General features: G+C 40.1%; 2 protein-coding genes across 2 annotated transcripts; one reads left to right on the top strand and one right to left on the bottom strand.

Annotated features, from left to right (window-relative positions):
* Positions 1-3,873: 3,873 nt before the first annotated feature.
* Positions 3,874-12,820, top strand: RPL7L1 (ribosomal protein L7 like 1). The gene is made up of 7 exons (XM_042469843.1): positions 3,874-4,025; positions 5,355-5,463; positions 6,849-7,015; positions 7,426-7,563; positions 8,338-8,447; positions 9,909-10,123; positions 11,245-12,820. Exons 1-6 carry the CDS (start codon positions 4,012-4,014, stop codon positions 10,115-10,117), a joined length of 747 nt encoding a protein of 248 aa, XP_042325777.1. The 5' UTR covers positions 3,874-4,011; the 3' UTR covers positions 10,118-10,123; positions 11,245-12,820.
* Positions 12,821-14,413: 1,593 nt separating this feature from the next.
* Positions 14,414-19,673, bottom strand: MAD2L1 (mitotic arrest deficient 2 like 1). The gene is made up of 5 exons (XM_042469844.1): positions 19,411-19,673; positions 17,684-17,830; positions 17,131-17,251; positions 16,511-16,614; positions 14,414-15,459 (listed from the first exon to the last, which is right to left on the bottom strand). Exons 1-5 carry the CDS (start codon positions 19,481-19,483, stop codon positions 15,287-15,289), a joined length of 618 nt encoding a protein of 205 aa, XP_042325778.1. The 5' UTR covers positions 19,484-19,673; the 3' UTR covers positions 14,414-15,286.
* Between the last annotated feature and the right edge of the window lie 895 nt (positions 19,674-20,568).

Below are 20,568 nucleotides of genomic sequence, written 5' to 3'. Positions count from 1 at the left end.
CTGGTGGCTACCAGAGGATGTTGAAATCAGCCCTGATTATATTACCAGAGAACAGATAGAGTCATATAAATATTGCAAGTAGTTAATGACTGTTTATATTCATAGGAAGAATTGGAGAGGGGGTATGTAAGGAAATTTACTGATTCAATTTTACTTGGTCCATATAGATCTAACAGTAGAATTCCTGATCAGCATATCAAATGCAAGGAATGTCTATTTTCTTCCCCAAAGAAATGCAGTCACCCTTAATATTCTGTGCTGAATGACAAGTCCAAATCCTTGTTTATTAAAACAGTGTTGAATTTATGGTGTGTTGAGTTTATATAACACTGCAGCTGTGAGAGATCAGTCCAGCCCTTTTGTAGCTTCAGAGTACTTTCTGGCAGGAGCAAAAAACTGCCTTTAAGCTATCCAAATACTCGTTCTGTGTCTTAATCAAAAGATACTAGAAAGAATGTCCATTTCTGGAGAAAAACACAGAACACCAGATGTATGGGATTGAATCTATGGAAGCGATCCACCTGGAAGTAAACTCCGCTGAACACAGTGAGGCTTCCTTTTGTGTAAATCAATAGCAAATTGCAAAGTAGGATTGCAATTGTATACCCATTTATCTGTGATTAAATGTCATTTAGCTCAGTAGGGCTTAGTTTTGAGTAGAAATGTATGGGGCTCCACTGTAAGAGTTGCTTTGATGAATTAGATCAAAGAGGTATTTAGTCCAGCATTGTAACAGATGAAGTCAGATGAATTTGGAAGTCCATACACAGGATGTGATTATGATTCTTGATAGTTTTCCCAGGATGGTACTATCTGGTTAAAATGGCCTCTGCATACATTTTAATTATCATGGCTAATGTGGTCATTAATGGAGACCAGACCCTGTTCCCCGCCTCTGTTCTGGAGTTGTCACATTTGGACAACTCTAGTACCCAAACCTAAGCACTGGAGCAGGCAATCCAGATGTTGTGTGGCATGTTCTGCACTAGAACTGGGGTTTAACAGCTTCAATATGAAGTTTAAAATGTTACCTGTCGCTCTGGATCTTCCAGGGAGAACCAGAGTCCTCTGTTCCTGCACTGTGGTGGCTGACTGCACAAGAATCCTGCCGATCTGCCCAGTGTATCTGCTGCCATCACAGGATGCTGTTTCTGAGGTCAGAAAGAAGCACAGAATATGTGACTATTGTTGGACACGTCATTCTGACCTCAGAAGCGAGCAACCCATAACAGTGGTGGACATGCTGGATGGCCTGGCAAGACATCTATGCAGACAGCCCCCCCCCCCCCCCCCCCCCCACCGAAAGCGCAGAAATGGAAGCATGTTGGGGCAGTTTTGGGGTGAGGATATTCCAGGCTGCCCTGGAGTTAGCCTGGCCAGCACAGGCAAGGCCTTGGTTTCACAATATATACTTTGACCATGGGGAGGCAAGGGGGAAATAGTCTAAACTTCCTTGCTCAGAGTTGACAGACTGAACATTTGTTTTCTGAAGTCTTGGTCCAAAACTCAAACCACTATACCACACTGGCTTTCATTCTGGTGGTATTTCCTGTGCATAATCCAAAACTACCAAGACAAACCATTTGGCAAGCTCTGCAATGGTAATATTATTATTATTATTATTATTATTATTATTATTATTATTATTATTATATTATTATTATTATTATTATTATTATTATTATTATTATTTGTATCCTGCCTCTCCCTGTATTGGATCGAGGTGGGTGGCAAATTGCAGCTGGGATCATTTGGGCCAGAGTCACTAATTTTGTTGTTTCTGACTTGTGGTGACTCTTAGTGAGAGCCAGTGTGGCGTACTGGTTTGAGTGCTGGACTATGACTCTGGAAATCAGGGTTTGATTTTCTGCCCAGCCATGAAACCCACTGGTGAACTTGGGCGAGTCAGATGCTCTCAGCCTCTGGGGAAGGCAATGACAAACCTCCTCTGAACAAGTCTTGCAAACAAAACCCCAAGAACACCATTATAGGTTCACTTTAGGGTCACCATAAGTTGGAAATGACATGGAGGCATGCAACAACAACAAAAGGTGACCCTATTTTATAGATTTATTCAGGGTTTGCCATTGCCTTCCTCTGAGGCTGAGAAAAAGTGACTTGCCCAGGATTACCCAGTGAGTTTCCGTCTGAACAGAGTTTTGAAACCTGTTCTCCCAGAATCCTGCAATCAAACCACTTTACCATGTTGGCTGTGCTCACCAGTTTTCATAGTGGTTATTATGTAGAAGCACCCTCCAAACCTACTACTATAGTTTTATTTTAATACTTATAGTTATAGTAGTTGCCATATTTTTTGTGTCAGCTCGGCATCTATACCAATGGAAGCTTTAGCCATCTGAGGTCCAAACCCACTGCAGAAATAATCCGGTTTCAGACTGCTTTAACTGCTCTGGCTCAGTGCTAAGGAATACTGGGACCTGTAGTTTTGTCAGACATTTAGCAGAGAGCTCTGGTGCCACAATAAACTACAATTCCCAGGATTCCCTAGCAGTGAACCAGGGCAATCAAAGTGGTCTCAGACTGGATTATTTCTGCAGTGTGTTTTGGATCTGAGCTTCTGCAAAACCATAATTTAAGAGGGATTACATTTTCCCAATCATCCATGGAATATGTTTGAAGCAACATAAATAAACATATCGTTGAACATAAATTACATATATTCCTATCAGCATCAGCAAGAAATGTCTGTTTGATCGTCCTTTGAGGATCAATGCGTGTCCCATTTGCCCTATAAAACAAAGGCGAAGAGACCACTTACACAGCAGTCCTGTGAAAGAATAATTTATGATTAAGAAAATGCTATACAAGGTGTCAATGTTATTCTTCACAATATGTAACATTTATTCCCTGGCCAAGAGTTTTGCTCAAAGACATTTGCAGATGTCTTGGAAGAGTACAAATATATACACAGCTGTTTAAAAAAATCTTGATTCATGGATGGGTCATAATATCAATATTTGTATTATATAATAGGGCCTCTTTTTTTCAAAAGAAGGATCAAGTAATTTTGTGATAGATCTCCTATATACCATATGTGTTCGTGCAAATTGGCATTAATTAACCGAAGAGAGGGACAGTGCAATCAAATGGCAATTACTACTTAAAGCAAAATTATAACATGGAGAGGAATCCTGGCACGTCTCAACAAAATATATCACTCACAAAAGCTCACAGTACAAATTCCCAAGATGTTAATTAGAAAGAAGAGTTCTCTTGGGATAATTATTTTATACCTGATTTTGGAAGATAAGCAGGGCCAGCCCTGGTTAGTACTTGGATGGGAGACTGCCAATGAATACCCCAGTGCTGTAGGCTATATTTCAGAGGATGGAAATGGCAGAACTATTCCCTAAACCCTATGAAATTAATGGGGTCGCCGTAAGTCACAGGCAACTTGAAAGCACACACAAACAAAGGGATGATTCCAACACAACATTTAGGATAATTAAAGTCCATGTATTTTAATGAACCTAAGGCAAACCCCCTCTAAACAAATCACATCAAGAAGACTCTGGGATAGAGTTGCCACACTGAAAATGGCTTGAAACTAAGGGAATCCTGGGAATCGTAGTTTATTGTGGCACCAGAGCTCTCTGACAGGGAAAGCTAAATGTCTCACAAAACTACACTTCCCAGGATTCCATGGTACAGAGCCAGGGCAGTTAAAGAGGTCTCAAACTGGATTATTTCTGCAGTGTGTTTTGGACCTAATGGGCTTTCCATTAATGTTTTTGGGCCCTGCTTTTCCTGAAAGAAAGCGAACCAGGAAGTTCCTCCTCCGCTTGACCTTTCTTGACTTTCTTATCTCTACATTGCTACATAGATCTCTCTTTCTCTCTAGACATCATAGAGATAAAAAGGGGAGAGGCTTCAACGTCGGCCCAATAAGGTGGTAATGCGCATGCGCACCAGGCCCGAAGCGATTCCGTCTCTAGCCGGCGTTCGCATGCGCAGTGGCGCCGTGACCGGTCCAGGTGGAGGAGAGCTAAAATGGCGGCGATGGAGTGAGTCTTGCGGGACGTAAGGGATTTTGGGGGGGGAGGTAGAATCCGTATCCATCCTCGAGGAAGGAGGATTTTTGCCATGTCCGATGGACAAATTCGTGATCAGAAAGGCTTCCTCTGTCTGTAGCTGTGCTTCATTGGAAGTAATGTTGCTCTATGTCGTGGGCTGCTTCTTCTTGGAGCCCCTGGGTTTGGGTAGGGAATGTAGCACAATGCAGGCAAATTCAAAGGGGGAGTTTGAGGGTCGATTGGAACTCCAGAATAACCGTGGTCCAAAACACACTGCAGAAACAATCCAGTTTGAGACCGCTTTAACACTCTTGCTCTAATGCTAGGGAATTCTGGGAAGTGTAGTTTTGTGAGACATTTAGCCTTCTCTATAGCAGAGAGAAGCTCTGGTGCCACTATCAACTGCAGTATTTCTCTAGCACTGAGCCAGGGCAGTTAAAGTGGTCTCAAAGTGGTTTACTTCTGCATTGTGTCTTTTGTCGCAATATTTTCCCCAAGGTGTCAGATATTCCACCAGTTAATTTTAAATTGTGAACTTTTTAACCTGCATGTGATTATAGAGTCAACACAGCTCCAAAATATACTGCAGTGATCTTGTATTCACTATGCAGCATAAAATAGAATATCTGACATCCTGGAAAGGTATCGTCGCAAAAGAAAAGCCTCTTCTTACCCCTAAAGACATTTGTCTTCATTGCTAGTAATAGTAGTAATGATAATGATGATGATAATAATAAATACCTTTTCCCTCAAGATATGCCTTTATTGTTTTAAATGCAGCTAGTGTTTTCAGCTGTAAAATGACTTCTTGCAGTACTTGGTTTTTGCAAAACTATGGTCTAAAACACACTGTAGAATTAATAATAATAATAATAATAGGATTTATTTACATACCACCCAATCACTGGGAATCGGAGTGGTTTACAACAGAGGGGATAACAGACGGTTCCCTGCCGATTGCCCTGGTTCACTTCTAGGGGATTCTGGGAACTGTAGTTTGCTGTGGCAGCAGAGGCCTCTGACAGAGAAGGCTAAATCTCTCACAAAACTACAGTTCCCAATACAGTATTCCCTAGCATTGAGCCAGGGCAGTTAAAGCGGGCTCAGACTGCATTGTTCCTGCAGTGTGTTTTGGGCCTATGAGTTGGATCCAGAAGTAGAGCTATTGAAATCCATGGGATTCAGTTTATTAACGACTAGCTTGTGTCCCCATTGATTTCAGTGAATAAGTCTGGATCTAATCTAGTGTATTCGCATGGTTGGAAATCTTGCTTTATGTTAAATATGTTCTGTTGTCAACCACTCTCTCTTTCTGTTTAGAGCACCCAGGAAGATCCCTTTGGTGCCAGAAAACCTGCTGAAGAAAAGGAAGGCCTACCAGGCAATCAAGGCCACCCAGGCAAAGCAGGCCTTGGAGGACAAGAGAAAGGTAAGGGAGACGTAATGTAGGGCAGGTATCCTTTGCTGTATTTATAGTTTGTGAAAACTGAAAGCTTTCCAATCTGTTAAAGAGATCCTCAATGGAAGGGACCTTTTTTTAAAGCAGTGAACTTTTGATTACTAAGTTTAATGGAAGCAGATACATTGAAAAATAAATTTTTAAAAGAAAGAACCAGATAAAGATGAAAATGAGGATTAAGTTAAAACAGTGCGGGAAGGTAAATAAAAATTAACAAAGGCACATGTTTTCTTATTTGGGATTCTGGCTGGAAAGAGTCGTGGCCAGTAGCTTTTCTGTCTTCTTCCAGTGGCCTTACCAGAGAATAAGATTCTTGTTCTTTATTCCTGTCTTCTCTTCATTGACAAACATATTGTCTGAAACATCCTGATATGGAATATCCCCATTTTATGGGGGAGTCAGTGTGATGTAGTGACTTGAGCACTTTACTATGACTCAGGTGAACAGGGTTCAAATCCAATGGGTGACTTTGAGCCAGTCACACACTCTCAGCTTCAGAAAGAGACAAAGGCAAACCGAACACACACACACACACACCCGCCCCAGAACAAACCTTCCCAAGAAAACCTTGGTCCAAAACACACTGCAGAAATAATCCAGTTTGACACCACTTTAACTGCCTTGGCTCATTGCTAGGGAATCCTGGGAATTGTAGTTGGTTGTGGCACCAAAGCTTACAAAGAAAGTGAAATACCTCACAAAACTACAGTTCCCAGGATTCCTTAGCACTAAGCCAGTGCAGTTAAAGCAGTCTCAACCTAGATTATTTCTGCAATGTGTTTTGGACCATTGTTACAGGGTTGCCTTAAGTAGGAAACACCTTCAAGGCACACAACAAAAACAAATGGGAGATTCATACTAGGATATGCCTGATACAATGGAGCCTGCAGGTAAAAATCAAGTTGTTCAGGACACTGCAAAAGAGTGTTCTTGATACCTTGGACACTTCATATTCAGAATGTCTCTCTGTAAAGAAAGTGTCTACATTTCACCGAATTATGTTATGATGGAAGCATTTTAATCTTAACTACTTTGTGGAATTTAAATTGATTTTATGTCTTCATCAAAACTCATTAATCCTAGTCTATCTCATCTCATCTGCTTTTCCCCATTGACTCTTTTGCTGTGCTGAGTTAGTCTGTGCTGCATATGTCTCTAGCATCTGTAGATTGTTAAAGCCCTTGGATAGGAATTGGGCTTCTCCTTAGTTTATAATAGTTGGTATGTCACTGATGAGATATAAGTATTTAAGATTAAGAAAAAATAAAGTACTTCAAGCATTATATGAAAAGCTGGATAATGTAATGTAGTGATGCCATGGCTAACATTAAGATGTGTTAACAACTTTATTTTAGCACCAGAAAGGAAAACAGATTAAATTCAAACGACTTGAAACGTTTTTGCGAGACTCTCATCGGAAACACAGAGATGATGTCCGCCTGCGACGCATGGAACGCAAGCCTGGTTTGGTGCTAGTGCCTGAGGAGGGACACAAACTGGCATTTGTTGTACGGATTGCAGAGTAAGACATGATTAATTATCTGTGGGATTAGTTTCCCAGCAGTCTGTTGGTTTGACATCTTTTGATTTGTGATTATTTTGTGGGAAATTAAAAAAAAAGTGAGGTATCCATGTTCTGGGCAATAGGTAGCTTCTGAGAATTATGATACAATTAAAGATTTTTAAAGTGGGGCAGTAAATTAAAATTGGATTTGGCCTTTTTAAGATATGAGTTTCAGACATAGTGCACATGCTTTCAAGTTTTTATTTCACTGTAGGCCTTTGTCAGGTTTCATCTGACTTGAAGTGAAAAGTTCCCTTACAGTTCAGTAACTGAGACTGAAGCAGTATTATTTGTGATACTCCTTCTAAGAAAATGCATTCACTCCACAAAAAGACAGCTAGTAATAATTGTTTTTCTTTTTGATTTAGAATTAAAGGAGTGAGTTTGCAAGTGCGGCGTGTCATAGAGAGACTACGACTGAGAAAGATTTACAGTGGCACATTTGTTAAATTGTCACCAGAAACACTAAAAATGCTGCATATAGTGGAGCCTTATGTAGCATGGGGGTAAGTATTTATTTTATTTATTTATTTTGGTGCATGTGTGCACATGCATCAAGGACAAGTTTAATTGAGGAAAATAAGAGGAAATAGGAGCCCTGGTGGCGCAGTGGTTAAATGCCTGCACTGCAGCCACTCACTCACAAACCATAGGTTTGTGAGTTCAATACCAGCAAAAGGGCTCAAGCTTGACTCAGGCTTGCATCCTTCCGAGGTCGCTAAAATGAGTACCCAGATTGTTGGGAGGAATTAGCTTACACTTTGTAAACTGCTTAGGGAGTGCTTATGTGCACTGATAAGCGGTATAGAAATGTACTTGCTATGGCTATTGCTAAATGCTTAAAGAAGCAACGAGATTCTGAAAGAATGTTAACTTTTTGTTTTGTATTCTTTTATTGGCTCACAATAGCGGCTTGAGCATTGGATGAGAATTCTGGGAGACCAGGATTTGAATCCTCAGTCAGTCATGGAAAACCCACTGGGGCTGAATCCACATTGCAGAAATAATCCAGGTTGACACCAATTTTCACTGCCATGGCCTAATGATATGGAATTCTGGGAACTGTAGTTTTGTGAGACATTGGTGCTGGAACAAATTGCAACTTAGTATTGTGTGTTCTAATGGGGAGAGGTTTGTTCTGAAGAGGGAGAATGAGGAATTTAAATCTTTATAAGGAAACAGATAACATGACACTTGCCATTACTTGCAATATACTACAGTATTTGTAGGCTCTTGATATTTAAAATTTTTCTGTACCATCACCAATTCTGTATTTACAGTTATCCCAACCTGAAATCTGTTCGAGAGTTGATCCTGAAACGAGGCCATGCAAAGATAAAAAATAAAAAGCTTGCATTGACAGACAACATTTTGATAGAAGAGCATCTGGGTAAGTGACAAAATGGTGGTGGTAGGATAAAGGATGCTGTAACTTTGTAGCAGTCTATACTTCATCATGATGGTAATGCACACGCTGGTTACTTCAGTAATATGCTTAAAACTGGGCTACCTTTGTACCAAGTCTGGAAACTCCCAACTGGTTCAGAATGTAGCATCTAGATTGATTACAGGGTACATCCAGGAGTGATCACATTACACCAATCTTAAAGTCACTCCACTGGCTGCCAATTAGTTTCTGGGCAAAATACAAAGTGTTTATTATTACCTTTAAATCCCTATAAGGTTTGGGTCCAGGTTACCTTTAGGATTACCTCCTCCCATATAATCCACCCTGTATACTCAGGTCCTTTTGGAAATGTTTGCTCTGACCAACCAGGACTAGACTGGCAACGGTTTCCCAGAGGACCTTCTTGTCTGCTGCCTCCAGATTTTGGAATGACCTGCAGGAAGAGATATAGTTGTTGGTATTGTTCTGTTCCTTCAAGTCATTTCCAACCTCTGGCGAACCTATCTTATGGTTTTCTTGACAAGATTTGTTCATAGGAGGTTTGCCATTGTCTTTCCCTGAGGCTGCCCAAAGTCACCCAGTGGGTTTCATGGTTGAACTGGGAAGATATGACAGATGAAAGTGCTCAATTGCATTTAAAGTAGCATTAAAGACATCTCTCTTCCAGTAGGCCTACCCAGTCACTGACTTTTTAATTTGTATATGTGCTTTTGTGAATATATTTTAATGATTTTGTAGTATTGTATTTTAATCTGTGGGCTTATTTATTTTTAATTGTGCTTTGTATTTTAACTTGCTTTTTAACTTGTTCGTGCCTTGAGGAGAGGCAGGGAAAAATAAAATTATTTATTACTATTGTTCTAGCACAGTGATGGAGAACCTATGGCATGCGTGCCAGAAGTGGTACTCAGAGCCCTCTCTGTGGGCACATGTGCCATCGTCCCAGCACACAGTTTGCCAGTGTTTGCTACTAGAAAGCCAGAGGAACATGGCACTTTGCAATAAATAAGTGGGTTCTGGATGGCAGTTTGGGCACTCGGCCTCGAAAAGGTTCACCATCACTGTTCTAGCAGAAGATTAATAGGAAGATTAATATGGCTTTACATATGGCTTGTACAAAGCATGGGATGAGTCCTTCCTGAATCTTCGTTCGTGAAGCAAAGCCAGAGAATATGGCTTTAATGAGAGCAAGTATGATGTAGTGGTTTGAGCACTGGACTATGACTCTGGAGACCAGGGTTCAAATCCCCACTCAGCCATGGAAATTCAGAGTGGCCTTGGCAAATCTCACTTTCTTAGCCTCAGAGAAAGGCAAAGGCAAAAAACCCCTCTGAACAAATCCTGCCAAGAAAACCTTGGGCTGGTAGGGTCAACATAAGTTGGAAATGACTTGAAGGCACACAACAACAAATGTTCTTAAATGTTTTTCTTCCCTCTCTTTAGGAACCCATGGTATCATTTGTCTTGAAGATCTTATTCACGAAATTTACTCAGCTGGAGAGCACTTCCATGAAATCAACAATTTTTTGTGGCCATTCCACCTGTCAGTGGCTCGCCATGCTGCCCGTAATAAAATTGGATTCCACAAAGAGATAGGTGATACTGGATTTCGAGGCAACGGGATCAACCAGCTCATACGTTTTATGAACTAGATTCAGGTGGGAACTGTAATGTCACCTTCTTTGAGTTTCTGTCAAAACTTGCACTATGTTAAAATAGGTCCTTTATCAATAGTTTGATAGTTTCCTTTTAAAGGATTACAATTGCTAAGAAAAATGAAGGAAAGGAAATATTTTTTAATTCATCAGCCATCCTAACATGTACGAGGTGAAGCTAATAGAATCTGAAGGATATTTAGTTGGGAAAGGTGCCTAAAGATGGGAAGTGGTCCAAAGTCCAAGGCTGAACACCCAGCATCTCCAGTTTTAAACAAATCAGGTAGCAGTTATGGGAAGAACTATTTGAGATCCTAAAGCTTGTTGCTGCCGATCAAAGTACACAGTATAGGGCTGGATGGACTATTGGTCAAACTCTGTAAAGCATGTTCACATGAGTTTTTAGGAGTTGTCTTCTAATTTGGTTGCTTCGAGGTGCTTTGAACAAGTTACGTATGTATGGAAAGCATAATAGTGAGCAAGATTTATTCTGCAGTGAACCATGTTTATAAACCCAGGTGTGAACAGTGCATCTCAAGCTACATGCTGTGTGGAACTTCCATTTTTTCCCCAGTGTGGCAGAGACCAGTAGTATATTTGTGCTCAATGGCTATACTTGTAAGCCGCTCTGATAGCCTTTTGGTTGAAGAGCGAGGTATTATTACTATTTTATTATTGCTTCTTTCCTAGAAATTTGTCAGGGACCAGCAGCAGATGATTTGTGAACTGGCACCACTCAGTAGATCACTCCTTAGATGAGCACTGCTTTAGAGGAGAATAGGGCAAAACTGTATTGCCCCTTCAGAAGTGTTTTTCCCCTTCAACATGCTGTAGACAATAGATCTTTGCATAACATGAAGGCAAGGTTCAGAATTTGTAAACTCAATTTATAATTAACTTAATTCCAAGTAGTGACTGGTGGATTAAAAAATAAACCCCATAGCATTTCTGCTTCAGTTAGTGACATGAACTTAAATCTTGCCAACTACCTCATTGCAGTAGATACCATTCTCTACTTTGTTACTGATTTTCCCAGTTCTTCAGTAGACATAAAACGTAATTTAAAATTTCCTAATTAATTACTTAAAATGTATATAATAGACATATTCTTTTTATTCCCCCAGAAACCTTTTTGAGCATGCTGAGAATATTCTGAAGGATTATTTGTACTCTGTGATGTACAACTATTTCTTGAAAACTCTTGAGACTCTCCAGCATGATGTGCGCGCTTATTTCATGGGATGAAAACACAGGTGGAGAAGCAGACCATAAGTAAATTGGAAGACACTTGAAATGTAGCTGAACTGCTATAATCTAATCAAGATCCTGTGCACCGACCAAAATAGAAGAACTGAAGAGACTATTGTCTGAGGTTTTCGCTGTTAAATACACTTGGGCATCCTTCTTCTTGGAAATGAGTTTGTTGTTTTATTTTGGACTGTCTTGTCAAAAAGACAGCGAGGAAGCTTTGAAACTCCAGTATTGCCTTTTCTGTGAAGTTGAACTTTTTGATTCCTAAGTTCAAAACATTTGGCATTTTGGTTGTGCTTTTTCCCAGAACATACTTTAATTAAAATGTATACTTGAAAAACAGGTTGACTTAAACCTAGTAGAGAGACTGCAGTGTTTTGAGAGTTCATGTCTTAAATTCTGCTTTGATATCAAGCCCTTTTCTGTATATCTAAAATAGCCTTTAAGCCCTTCAACCATTCTTTTTGTTGAGATTCAAGTAAAATAATTCACTTTTTATGGAGCTTATTGATGCCTTACAACATTAAAGGAGGACTTGATTCTGTTGATACTTGTTTCTGAATGAGCATCCACAGTATTAGGTTATTTCCTCTATGTGTATGTGGAAAGAACCTGAATGTGTCTGGCAGGATAAAAATTGTTCAGTGAGAGCCTTGCAGTTTTCTGGAGCCTATTTTCTGCCAGTTAAAGCTGGTTATGGAAACTTCTATTCTCAAATGTATCCAGAAAGCAGAGTTTGTCCAAACCCAGCAGTGGGTTTGCTAAGGTTATATAAAGTTGAAATGGAACTGTCTTCAAAGTAAGACATAATTTTGGAAATTAACTATTTGTGGCTATGTAGCCCCTCTACTTTGTAGAAGAGATGGCATCTAGTGGCAAAATAAAGAATTGTACCACTGTGAGATTTTAGTAGATTAATAACTATAGCAAATGCATCCTCTTGATCAGTAATCTGGAAATACTGCTTTAAATTGTAAAAACAAACAAACATATAATAGAGTATAGTACAATAGACATATAAAGTATGTTGTACCCCATCTAAGCTGCAGAAAGAATTAAGGTATACACTTACCTATCAGTCCATGTGCAATGTTTTATTTTTCATGTCTTCAGCACAGACCCTGCTTTCCAAGTGGTAACACTGAGCAAAGGGTGGTCTAATGCCTTGCATGATGCTGAGCAGTGAGCAAACTTATTCTTGGGGAGTGAGTGGATAGGAATCCTCATTTGCTGGAGTATTCTGCCAGTTAAAACAGGTTCATTGCCTCAGGAACAGCACACTGTCATTTTGGCTGCTGAAGTTTATTCACTGATTTTGAATTCTTTCAGCGTATATACCACTTGTGCTTTTCAGAATGTTATTTACTTATTAAAATAGTTTTAAGCCCATTCTGTGTACAGTATTTTCATATGAATAACAAAAATAATCAAATATAGAAGTTATACAAACCAGATGTACTGTCTTCATTTGAAATTGGTTGTAACAGAGGTTTTAATACATGTGATAGAAAACCAATGTCATGATCTGGGCCAGTAAATTCAGCTTCTGATTGCAGTGAACTAGTCTGAATCAAGGTCATGAAAATGAGGTAAGATGGTAAATGTGAGAAGTCACTTGTATCACAACTGGCTATTGGGATCAATAGACCAACTTATTTGGGGCATGTATACTCGTATAACTGATTACTTTATAGCAGTGCATCTGAATTGAAGGATGGGTGTTTTCCCTGTAATGTGCAGGGACTGATACCACATTTGTGCCCCCAGCTACAATTATTTCTTTCCTGTAAACTTCCCTGGACTAGTAGTTAATAGCTCATGGAGTAGTACCTCTCCATGGACCACAACTTTGAGTAGCACTGCTTTAAAGGTAAAGATGACAGCTATAAAACAATTCCATAATGTATGGGAGAGGTGATATGAGAATAGTACTAATGTCTACTGCCACTGGACCGTGGTGGTATTGCTACATAGGGGCAATACTGGGCTTTATGAATCCCCCTTGTTTGTCTCAGATCATGTTGATACAGTTTTATGCTTCCTATGAGTCTTGAACTGGAATTTGTCTATAAAAATAATCCTAATGACTGAAACTTGCTAGGCATCTGACTTCGGCAAAATGAACTTCCTTTTAGAGTATGAAAGAAATTTAGCCAACACTATTGCACTGTGCCTTCATTTCCAATTTATGATGACCCTATAATGGGGTTTTCTTACCAAGATTTGTTCAGAAGTTTGTCATCGCCTTTCCTTGAGGCTAAGAACATTACTTGCCCAACATCACTCTGGGTTTAATGGCTGAGCTGGGAATCAGACCCTGGTCTCCAGAGTTGTAGTCTCAACACTCAAATCACTACCACTCAGCTCCAAACATCATATTTTCTTAATCTAGCATCCAAGGGCAGTGCTATTTTAACAAAAATTGTTGCAGTACTGTACTATGGCTAAAGATGTAAAGCTAGAACATGAGTTGAAAGGTATAGACCAGTACATTATAGGCTCACTTCATCTAGCAAATGCTTGCCAACGTTTGGAAGTATTTTTTCAATACTACCCCCCAAATGATTTAAGACAATAAGAGTCAGCATTGCCTAAAAGCTGAATGCAGAGATTTCCTAGACCACTATAGTAAGTAGTTATAGCTATATCACCCTAACGCTAGCTTTAAAGTACAGGTTGAGTCTCCCTTACCCAGAACTCCCAAACCCAAAATTTCCATGTGTGGCCAAGATAGTGTGACATCTTTGCTTTTTCATGATTCAGTGTACGCAGACTTGCTTCCATGCACAAAAATTATTTAAAATATTGTATAAAATTATTTTCAGGCTATATAAGGTGTACATGAAACAAAAGAATTATGGGTTTAGATTTGGGGCCCATCTCGTAAGATATGTCACCATGTACACATATGCAAATACATTACAAAATCCAAAACACTTCTGTTCCCAAGCATTTCAGATAAGACTCAATCCATATTTTGATAACTATGAAGGTTTTCACATTGTTTTAATGTTGCATCATTTTACATGATCCTTACTTCTTACGCTCTTGTTTTTACTACTGGTAGTTGGCCAAGATTGTATTTAATGGTAATTTGGAGACAGGTTTTTTTCATGCAAGGCCAATAAACTGCTTGCTACTAATATCCCTGTTGTACCAGTCATCAGAACCATGTCCTGTACTATACTTGAGGATTATGAACTCAAAAAGTTTATCAAGAGTCATAGGAGATTGACAGTGTTCAAAACCCAGCACCTGGCCTTACGTTGTGGGAGTTTCCTACAATGGCAGAATCACAACTGGACCCAAATCTGGCTTACATATTATGTCAACAGTTTTAATTCAAAGCATTTATATACACAATTGGGCAATATGAAGTATATTTATTTCTAGGATACTTTGAACCCAACCTATATAAGCCAGTTATAAAGCTCAAGAAAAAACTAATAGCTTTCTTGAACATTTTATGTTTTGAAACTTTATTCTACAAAACACATTAAAATAGACATCCCTCCCACTTCCAAATTACAACTACTATTAGGTAGAAATCAAGAAAAGAGAATTCTGTTACATAATAAAAGAAAGATTCCAGGATTCTTGGCAATATATCCACAGTGCAATTCTTAAGACTGTGATTCTAGATCACCCACTCAGTATTTTAAAAGCAGAATGGTGTATTGACCTGATTGCTTACCCATAGACAAATTACAGACTTGTGCAATTTGGAATATATGGAAGATACCTTATGGTAAAGCATCAGTCTTAGGGAATTTGACAAAATATGAAATATGTACATTTTACATATTTGTATCTAGACTGCAACAGAACAATAGTGACAGGATCTATTTAGAAATTAATTACAACTAGCTCAGAAACTTTACAAGAGGACATTTATGTACAGTGTTATTTGTTATGTCATGGAAAAGTGTCCTTTTTGTAGGCCACCATACTGTTTACTTTGTGTATTGTGGTTGTGAAGGAACGAAGACGGACTTCTTCTGAGTTGGCAATAAACTGTGGTCCTGATTCCTCCCATTTTTCTGGCACTTCCAAGTCCTTGTCTGTGAAAATTAGTAAGTCAAATGCACCTGTAAAAACAAACCAGCCACACACATTGATGTTACTGTGTTTATATTGCATAGTGTCATATTCAGCAGTGCAAAAAGTAAAATGTATAGCATCACTTGTTGGTAGAAATTACATCTTATTCTGCCACCCACTCCTCTAGAAATAAAACTTCCAGTCATTCCTGGCTTTAGAAAATGCCCATTTAAAACACTTATTAGGTGTGCAGCCTGTAGTGAGTCCAGAAAGGTCAAAATGCCATGCCACCCCACCCCCAATGGTTGAGGCTGCCTTTCTATGTGATTGGCTGTAATTACCAACAGTATCATATGGTAAAATTGTTTGTGCAAATGGCTACAAAGTAAAAGATCAAGGAGATTCAAAATGCAGAAGCAGGATGGATATACTGAATGTTTTAATGCACACATGCTTTCTTCCTATAACTACTGCTCTTCACCCAGAAGGGGTTATGACAAAGCACCACTGGGATAAAGGGATGAAATGGAAGCATGAATGTTGGGGGGAATAGGATTAAAAGCAGTGGGAACAAAGCACACTTTCTCATCTGTTTCATGCTTTAAATCACGATCCAGTAACTCAACCTCCTTTAGGAAGGAAAAAAAATGGGCTTCGGAGCCAGATTTGTCTTAATCTCCAACCATAAATCGGAAAGATTCTCTTTGAACAGTTTGCAATGTGTTTTGATTTTATACAATTGGAATAAAATGGTATCATCTGATAATTTGGTTGTCATTGTTCAGCCAGAAAATTTTAAAACATCAATTAATTGGGGCACATCCAGATTTTGTTCCTGTTCTTTCTGATTTTATTTTGGAAATCCATATTTTGTTTATCCCAGACTATTTTCTGTCAGCTTCTAATACAATCAGACTTTTTTATACCAGCTACCCAATGCAAAGCAATTTCCCTTTGCTGAAATATTTTATTTATTTTACAAAAATAAGATTGTAAATACCAAGATTGTTAGCAGTCCATTTCTTTGCTTCATTGATTTTTCTAAAGCAACCCTCAACCATTTGCTGTGTTCAGTTAACATCATGCTATATTACTTACAGGTAGCTTCTAATAGTGGAAGAAACGTCACAGTAGCTGTTATTTGCCTGATAACAGATTTAATTTCATCCTGTATTGCTTTCTGAGATTTCTGTCTTGGGACACTGAAAGAGCAATAAAAATAGTCAAAAGATAAGAGATATGACAAATCGTTGAAACACCATATTTATGACTGCATATGTATATAGTTCAATCGCTATATACACTGTGTGTATATATTGTGTGCGTGGGATAATTGCAAAAACAATTATTTCTTTATTTAAAAATACAGTGGTGCCTCGGGTTACGAAATTAATTCGTAACGCGGCCGCTTTCGTAACCCGAAAAGCCTTCGTAAGCCGAATTGCCATAGGCGCTAATGGGGAAAAGCCGCGATTCCGTGCGAAAAAGCCGAAAAAAGCACCAAAAGTTTTTTCGTAACCCGAAAAAACATTCGTAACCCGAAACAATAATTCCCTATGGGATTTTTTCGTATCCCGAAAATTTCGTAACCTGGGTATTTCGTATCCCGAGGTACCACTGTACTGAAAAATATAGCAGTAGAAACCCAAAAGGACAGTCTATATTCAGCAGTCACATTACTGAGCATAACTTGCAACACCCAGTTTGATGATACTTACTTTTCATCCTTTGCACTTTTGTCACATTCAATATCAAACTGCCACCTTTCAAGAACTTCACTCGTTTCTTTATTAGAGATCACCACTACTAGCCGTTGAACCAGGCAGTCATGGAGCCATTCTGAGAAAAAGAAAGGAGGAAATTAGTTTTCAGTTCTAAATTCCAGATCTCAGAAACTAAGCAGGTTGAGAGCTGGCTGCTACTTGGAAGTCAGACAACTAGGGAGTGCCAAGTACTTTAAGCTTCATTTCACAGGAAGGCAATGGCAAACCCCCTTTGAGTATTCCTTGCTTAAGAAAGCCAATGAAGGCACATACTTCTTTCATAGATATCTATAATTTTGATTTGGTTCAGTAGCATGAGCAGCAAGAAAGTGTACTATGCTTAGCATAGCAGTCTGGGACACTTATCATAGTGTCTGAATATACAATCTGTTCTGTTCTCTCAACATTTATTGAGTTTGTAAGGAACAACTGTTGCTTTCTTAACCTTTATAGCCCCTGGGAAACTCTAAGTAAACCCTTAGTGAAGTGATAGTGCTAATAATAATACCTTTCAGTTGCCCCACCACATTATTCAGGTAGTTTTTAAGTTCAGAGTCTGCTGTTACAAGCATAGTGAGTCCATATTTCTGAACGTGTGTGAAGGTTTCAGCAGGATAGATCCCACGTTGGTATAAAATACTATTGATGCCATATGCTGAAAGAGAAAACAAATTCAGGAATAAGCACTTCACCATACTCTCCTTTTCCATATAGAAACCCACTGGGTGACCTTGGCCGAGTCACACATTCTCAGCCCCAGAGGATAGGAAGGGCAACCCCACCCCTGACAAAGAAACTTGCCAATCAAACCCTACGATAGGATCGCTCTAAGTTGGGAATGACTTGGAAGGCAGATGTAGAATCAGAGTTGGATGAGACCCTAAGGGCCATCCAGTCCATGAAGAAACTCACAATCAAAGCATCCCTGACAGATGGCCATGCAGCCTCTGTTTAAAGCCCTCAAAGGAAGGAGACTCCACTACACTCAGAGGGAATGTGCTCTACTGTAAAACAACTCTTACTGTCAGGAGGTTTCTCTTAATGTTTTAGGTAGAATCTCTTTCCCTAGAGCTGGCATCCACTGTAGTGCCTGTTCTCTGGAGCAGCAGAAAACAAGCATGCTCTGTCCTCAGTATGGAATCCCTTCAAATATTTAAACAGGGCTATCATATCAACTCTTAGCCTTCTATTCTCCAGACTAAACATCCCCAGCTCCCCAAGTCTCTCCTCATAGGGCATGGTTTCCAGACCCTTCACCATTTTGGTCACCCTCCTTTGGACACCAGCTTCTTTTGAACTGTGATGCCCACAACTGGATGCAGTATTCCAGGTGAGGCTTGACCAAGGCAGAATAGAGTGGCACCATTACTTCCCTTGTTCGAGACACTATACTTCTACTGATGTGGTCTAGAATTGTATTGGCCTTTTTAACTGCCGCATCGCAAGTCCGACTTGTGTGATCTACTAGGACTCCTAGATCCCTTTCACATGTAGTCTCATCAACCCATCAAGTCCTCAGTTTGACCTCAGTTAACTATTTCCAGTTGCAAGTACAACATGTGTTTGTTTTTATTAACAGCAGTCCCACTCCTCAGATGCTCAAGTCCCATTAAATACAATGAATGGCACAGTAAAATGGGAGCCCCTTATATGTTCCCAGTCCAGAATCGCATTGGCCTTTTTAGCTGCAGCATCATACTGTTGGCTCATGCTCAACCTGTGGTCTACTGGGGCTCCTAGATCCCTTTCTCATTCATGTAGCCTTGTTAAGCCAGGGGTCCCCTCATCCTGTATCTGTGCATTTCATTCTTCCTGCCCTAAGTGCAAAACAACAAAGGTCTTATTACTACCAACAAAGGACTTGAAGACACACAAACACACAGAGAGAAGGAAAGGGCGCCCTAATTTGACTCTTCTACTGCCTAAATGTTCAAGCCAAGGCTGGATGGCCATCTGTCAGGGATGCTTTGATTTGGATTTCCTGCATGGCAGGGGTTTGGACTGGATGGCCCTAGTGGTCTCTTCCAACTCTACGATTCTATGATTCAAACTACCATTCCCAGAATCCCAGAGTGGAGCCCTGGCTGTTAAATTGAAATAACAGCCACAGAGCCCAACTACCACCAATAGATTAGACACTCTCGCCGAAGAGGCTTTTGTGGCCAAACCGGGATTCGAACCGGGGTACCCTCAGACTCTCAAATCGCTCTGAGCCACGCTGCCCCCGCGACTCACAGAAGAACTCCGCCACAATCTCCGCGCTGCCTCTCAGGGTGATGCCTTGCTCCCTGCTCTGCTGCTTCGCCATTGGCTCCCGCTGAGTCAGAAACTCGAACGAGAAGCGGCGGCGCGGGCGGGCGGGCGACCACCCGACGAATCAGTTTCCCCCCTCACTCCTACCAAAGAATATTCAATTTCTCTCCCCTTCCAAGGCGAAGAAAGCGACTCGGGAGGCCTTTCCCGCCGCCACGTTTTTCAAAAATCGACAACCCCGCCCCCCGCTCTGCGTCACGTGGACGCAAACCGTACGACGTGACGCTACCGACTTACTGCGCAGGCGCACAGGGACAAAATACTGTACAACTTTCGACTCCAGTTCTTGCGTGTGCGCATGCGCGAGTCTGAAGCGGGGTTTTTTAAACAAATTAAACCTGAGAGGAAGTTGATGAATGATGGCTTTTTTCTTTTCTTCTTTTTTTGTGGTTCCCATCCAAACTCTCTCAGTGCTAGCCAGCATAGCCATTGATGAGGAATGCTGGGGCTTGCAGTCTAGAATCTGGAGGACCATAAGTTCCCCATCAGTGGCTTGACATTTCTCAATGCTGTTTCCTTTTGCAAGCCATTAGCAATGGACCTTTTGGTCAGGAAGGGAATTTAACTGATTGGGTAACAAACTACTCCTTATCAGTGTGTTCTTAAATTAGGTGTTCATTTTTAATGCCTACAAATTCTACTGTAATGAAAGCTGATGTTGAGTTTTGTTTGTGGGAGAAAGGAAAGATAGTAGCAAATGGCTTTGTTAGAAAGGCTTATATTATAGGATCAGCTACTACTGGGAGAATGCTGGCTTTAAAGTCAAAATTTAAATATATTTCCACCAATTTTCTTGGGCAAAGAGAGGTTTGAGCATTTGACTACGACTCTGGAGACCAGGATTTGAATCCCAGCTCAGCAATGTAAGCCCACTGGGTGATCTTGGGCAAGTCACACTCTCTCAGCTTCAGACAAAGGAAATGGCAACCCCCCTCTGAAGAAACTTGCTAAGAAAACCCCATGATTAGGGGGGGGGTTGCCATAAGTCAGAAATGACTTGAAAGTACAAAAAAAAAAAAACATCAACAACCAATTCTCCTTAAAAATTATGTAGTGACTTGCAAACCCATGTTAAGCTGA

Source organism: Sceloporus undulatus, chromosome 5 (genome assembly GCF_019175285.1).
Source record: "Sceloporus undulatus isolate JIND9_A2432 ecotype Alabama chromosome 5, SceUnd_v1.1, whole genome shotgun sequence".
Classification (NCBI taxonomy): Eukaryota; Metazoa; Chordata; class Lepidosauria; order Squamata; family Phrynosomatidae; genus Sceloporus; species Sceloporus undulatus.
The sequence above is the reverse complement of the archived record's forward strand: the minus strand, read 5'-3'. Positions and strand labels throughout refer to the sequence as shown.

What these genes read in the sequence shown, in the direction of transcription:
- RPL7L1 (XM_042469843.1), top strand. An exon ending in CCTTGGAGGACAAGAGAAAG is followed by an intron (nt 5,464 to 6,848) that starts GTAAGGGAGACG and finishes ACTTTATTTTAG; the next exon opens with CACCAGAAAGGAAAACAGAT. An exon ending in TTTGATAGAAGAGCATCTGG is followed by an intron (nt 8,448 to 9,908) that starts GTAAGTGACAAA and finishes CCCTCTCTTTAG; the next exon opens with GAACCCATGGTATCATTTGT.
- MAD2L1 (XM_042469844.1), bottom strand. Translation starts at nt 19,483, where the DNA reads ATGGCGAAGCAGCAGAGCAGGGAGCAAGGCATCACCCTGAGAGGCAGC. An exon ending in GATTGTGGCGGAGTTCTTCT is followed by an intron (nt 17,831 to 19,410) that starts GTGAGTCGCGGG and finishes TTTCTCTTTCAG; the next exon opens with CATATGGCATCAATAGTATT. An exon ending in TCCACTATTAGAAGCTACCT is followed by an intron (nt 15,460 to 16,510) that starts GTAAGTAATATA and finishes TTGTTTTTACAG; the next exon opens with GTGCATTTGACTTACTAATT.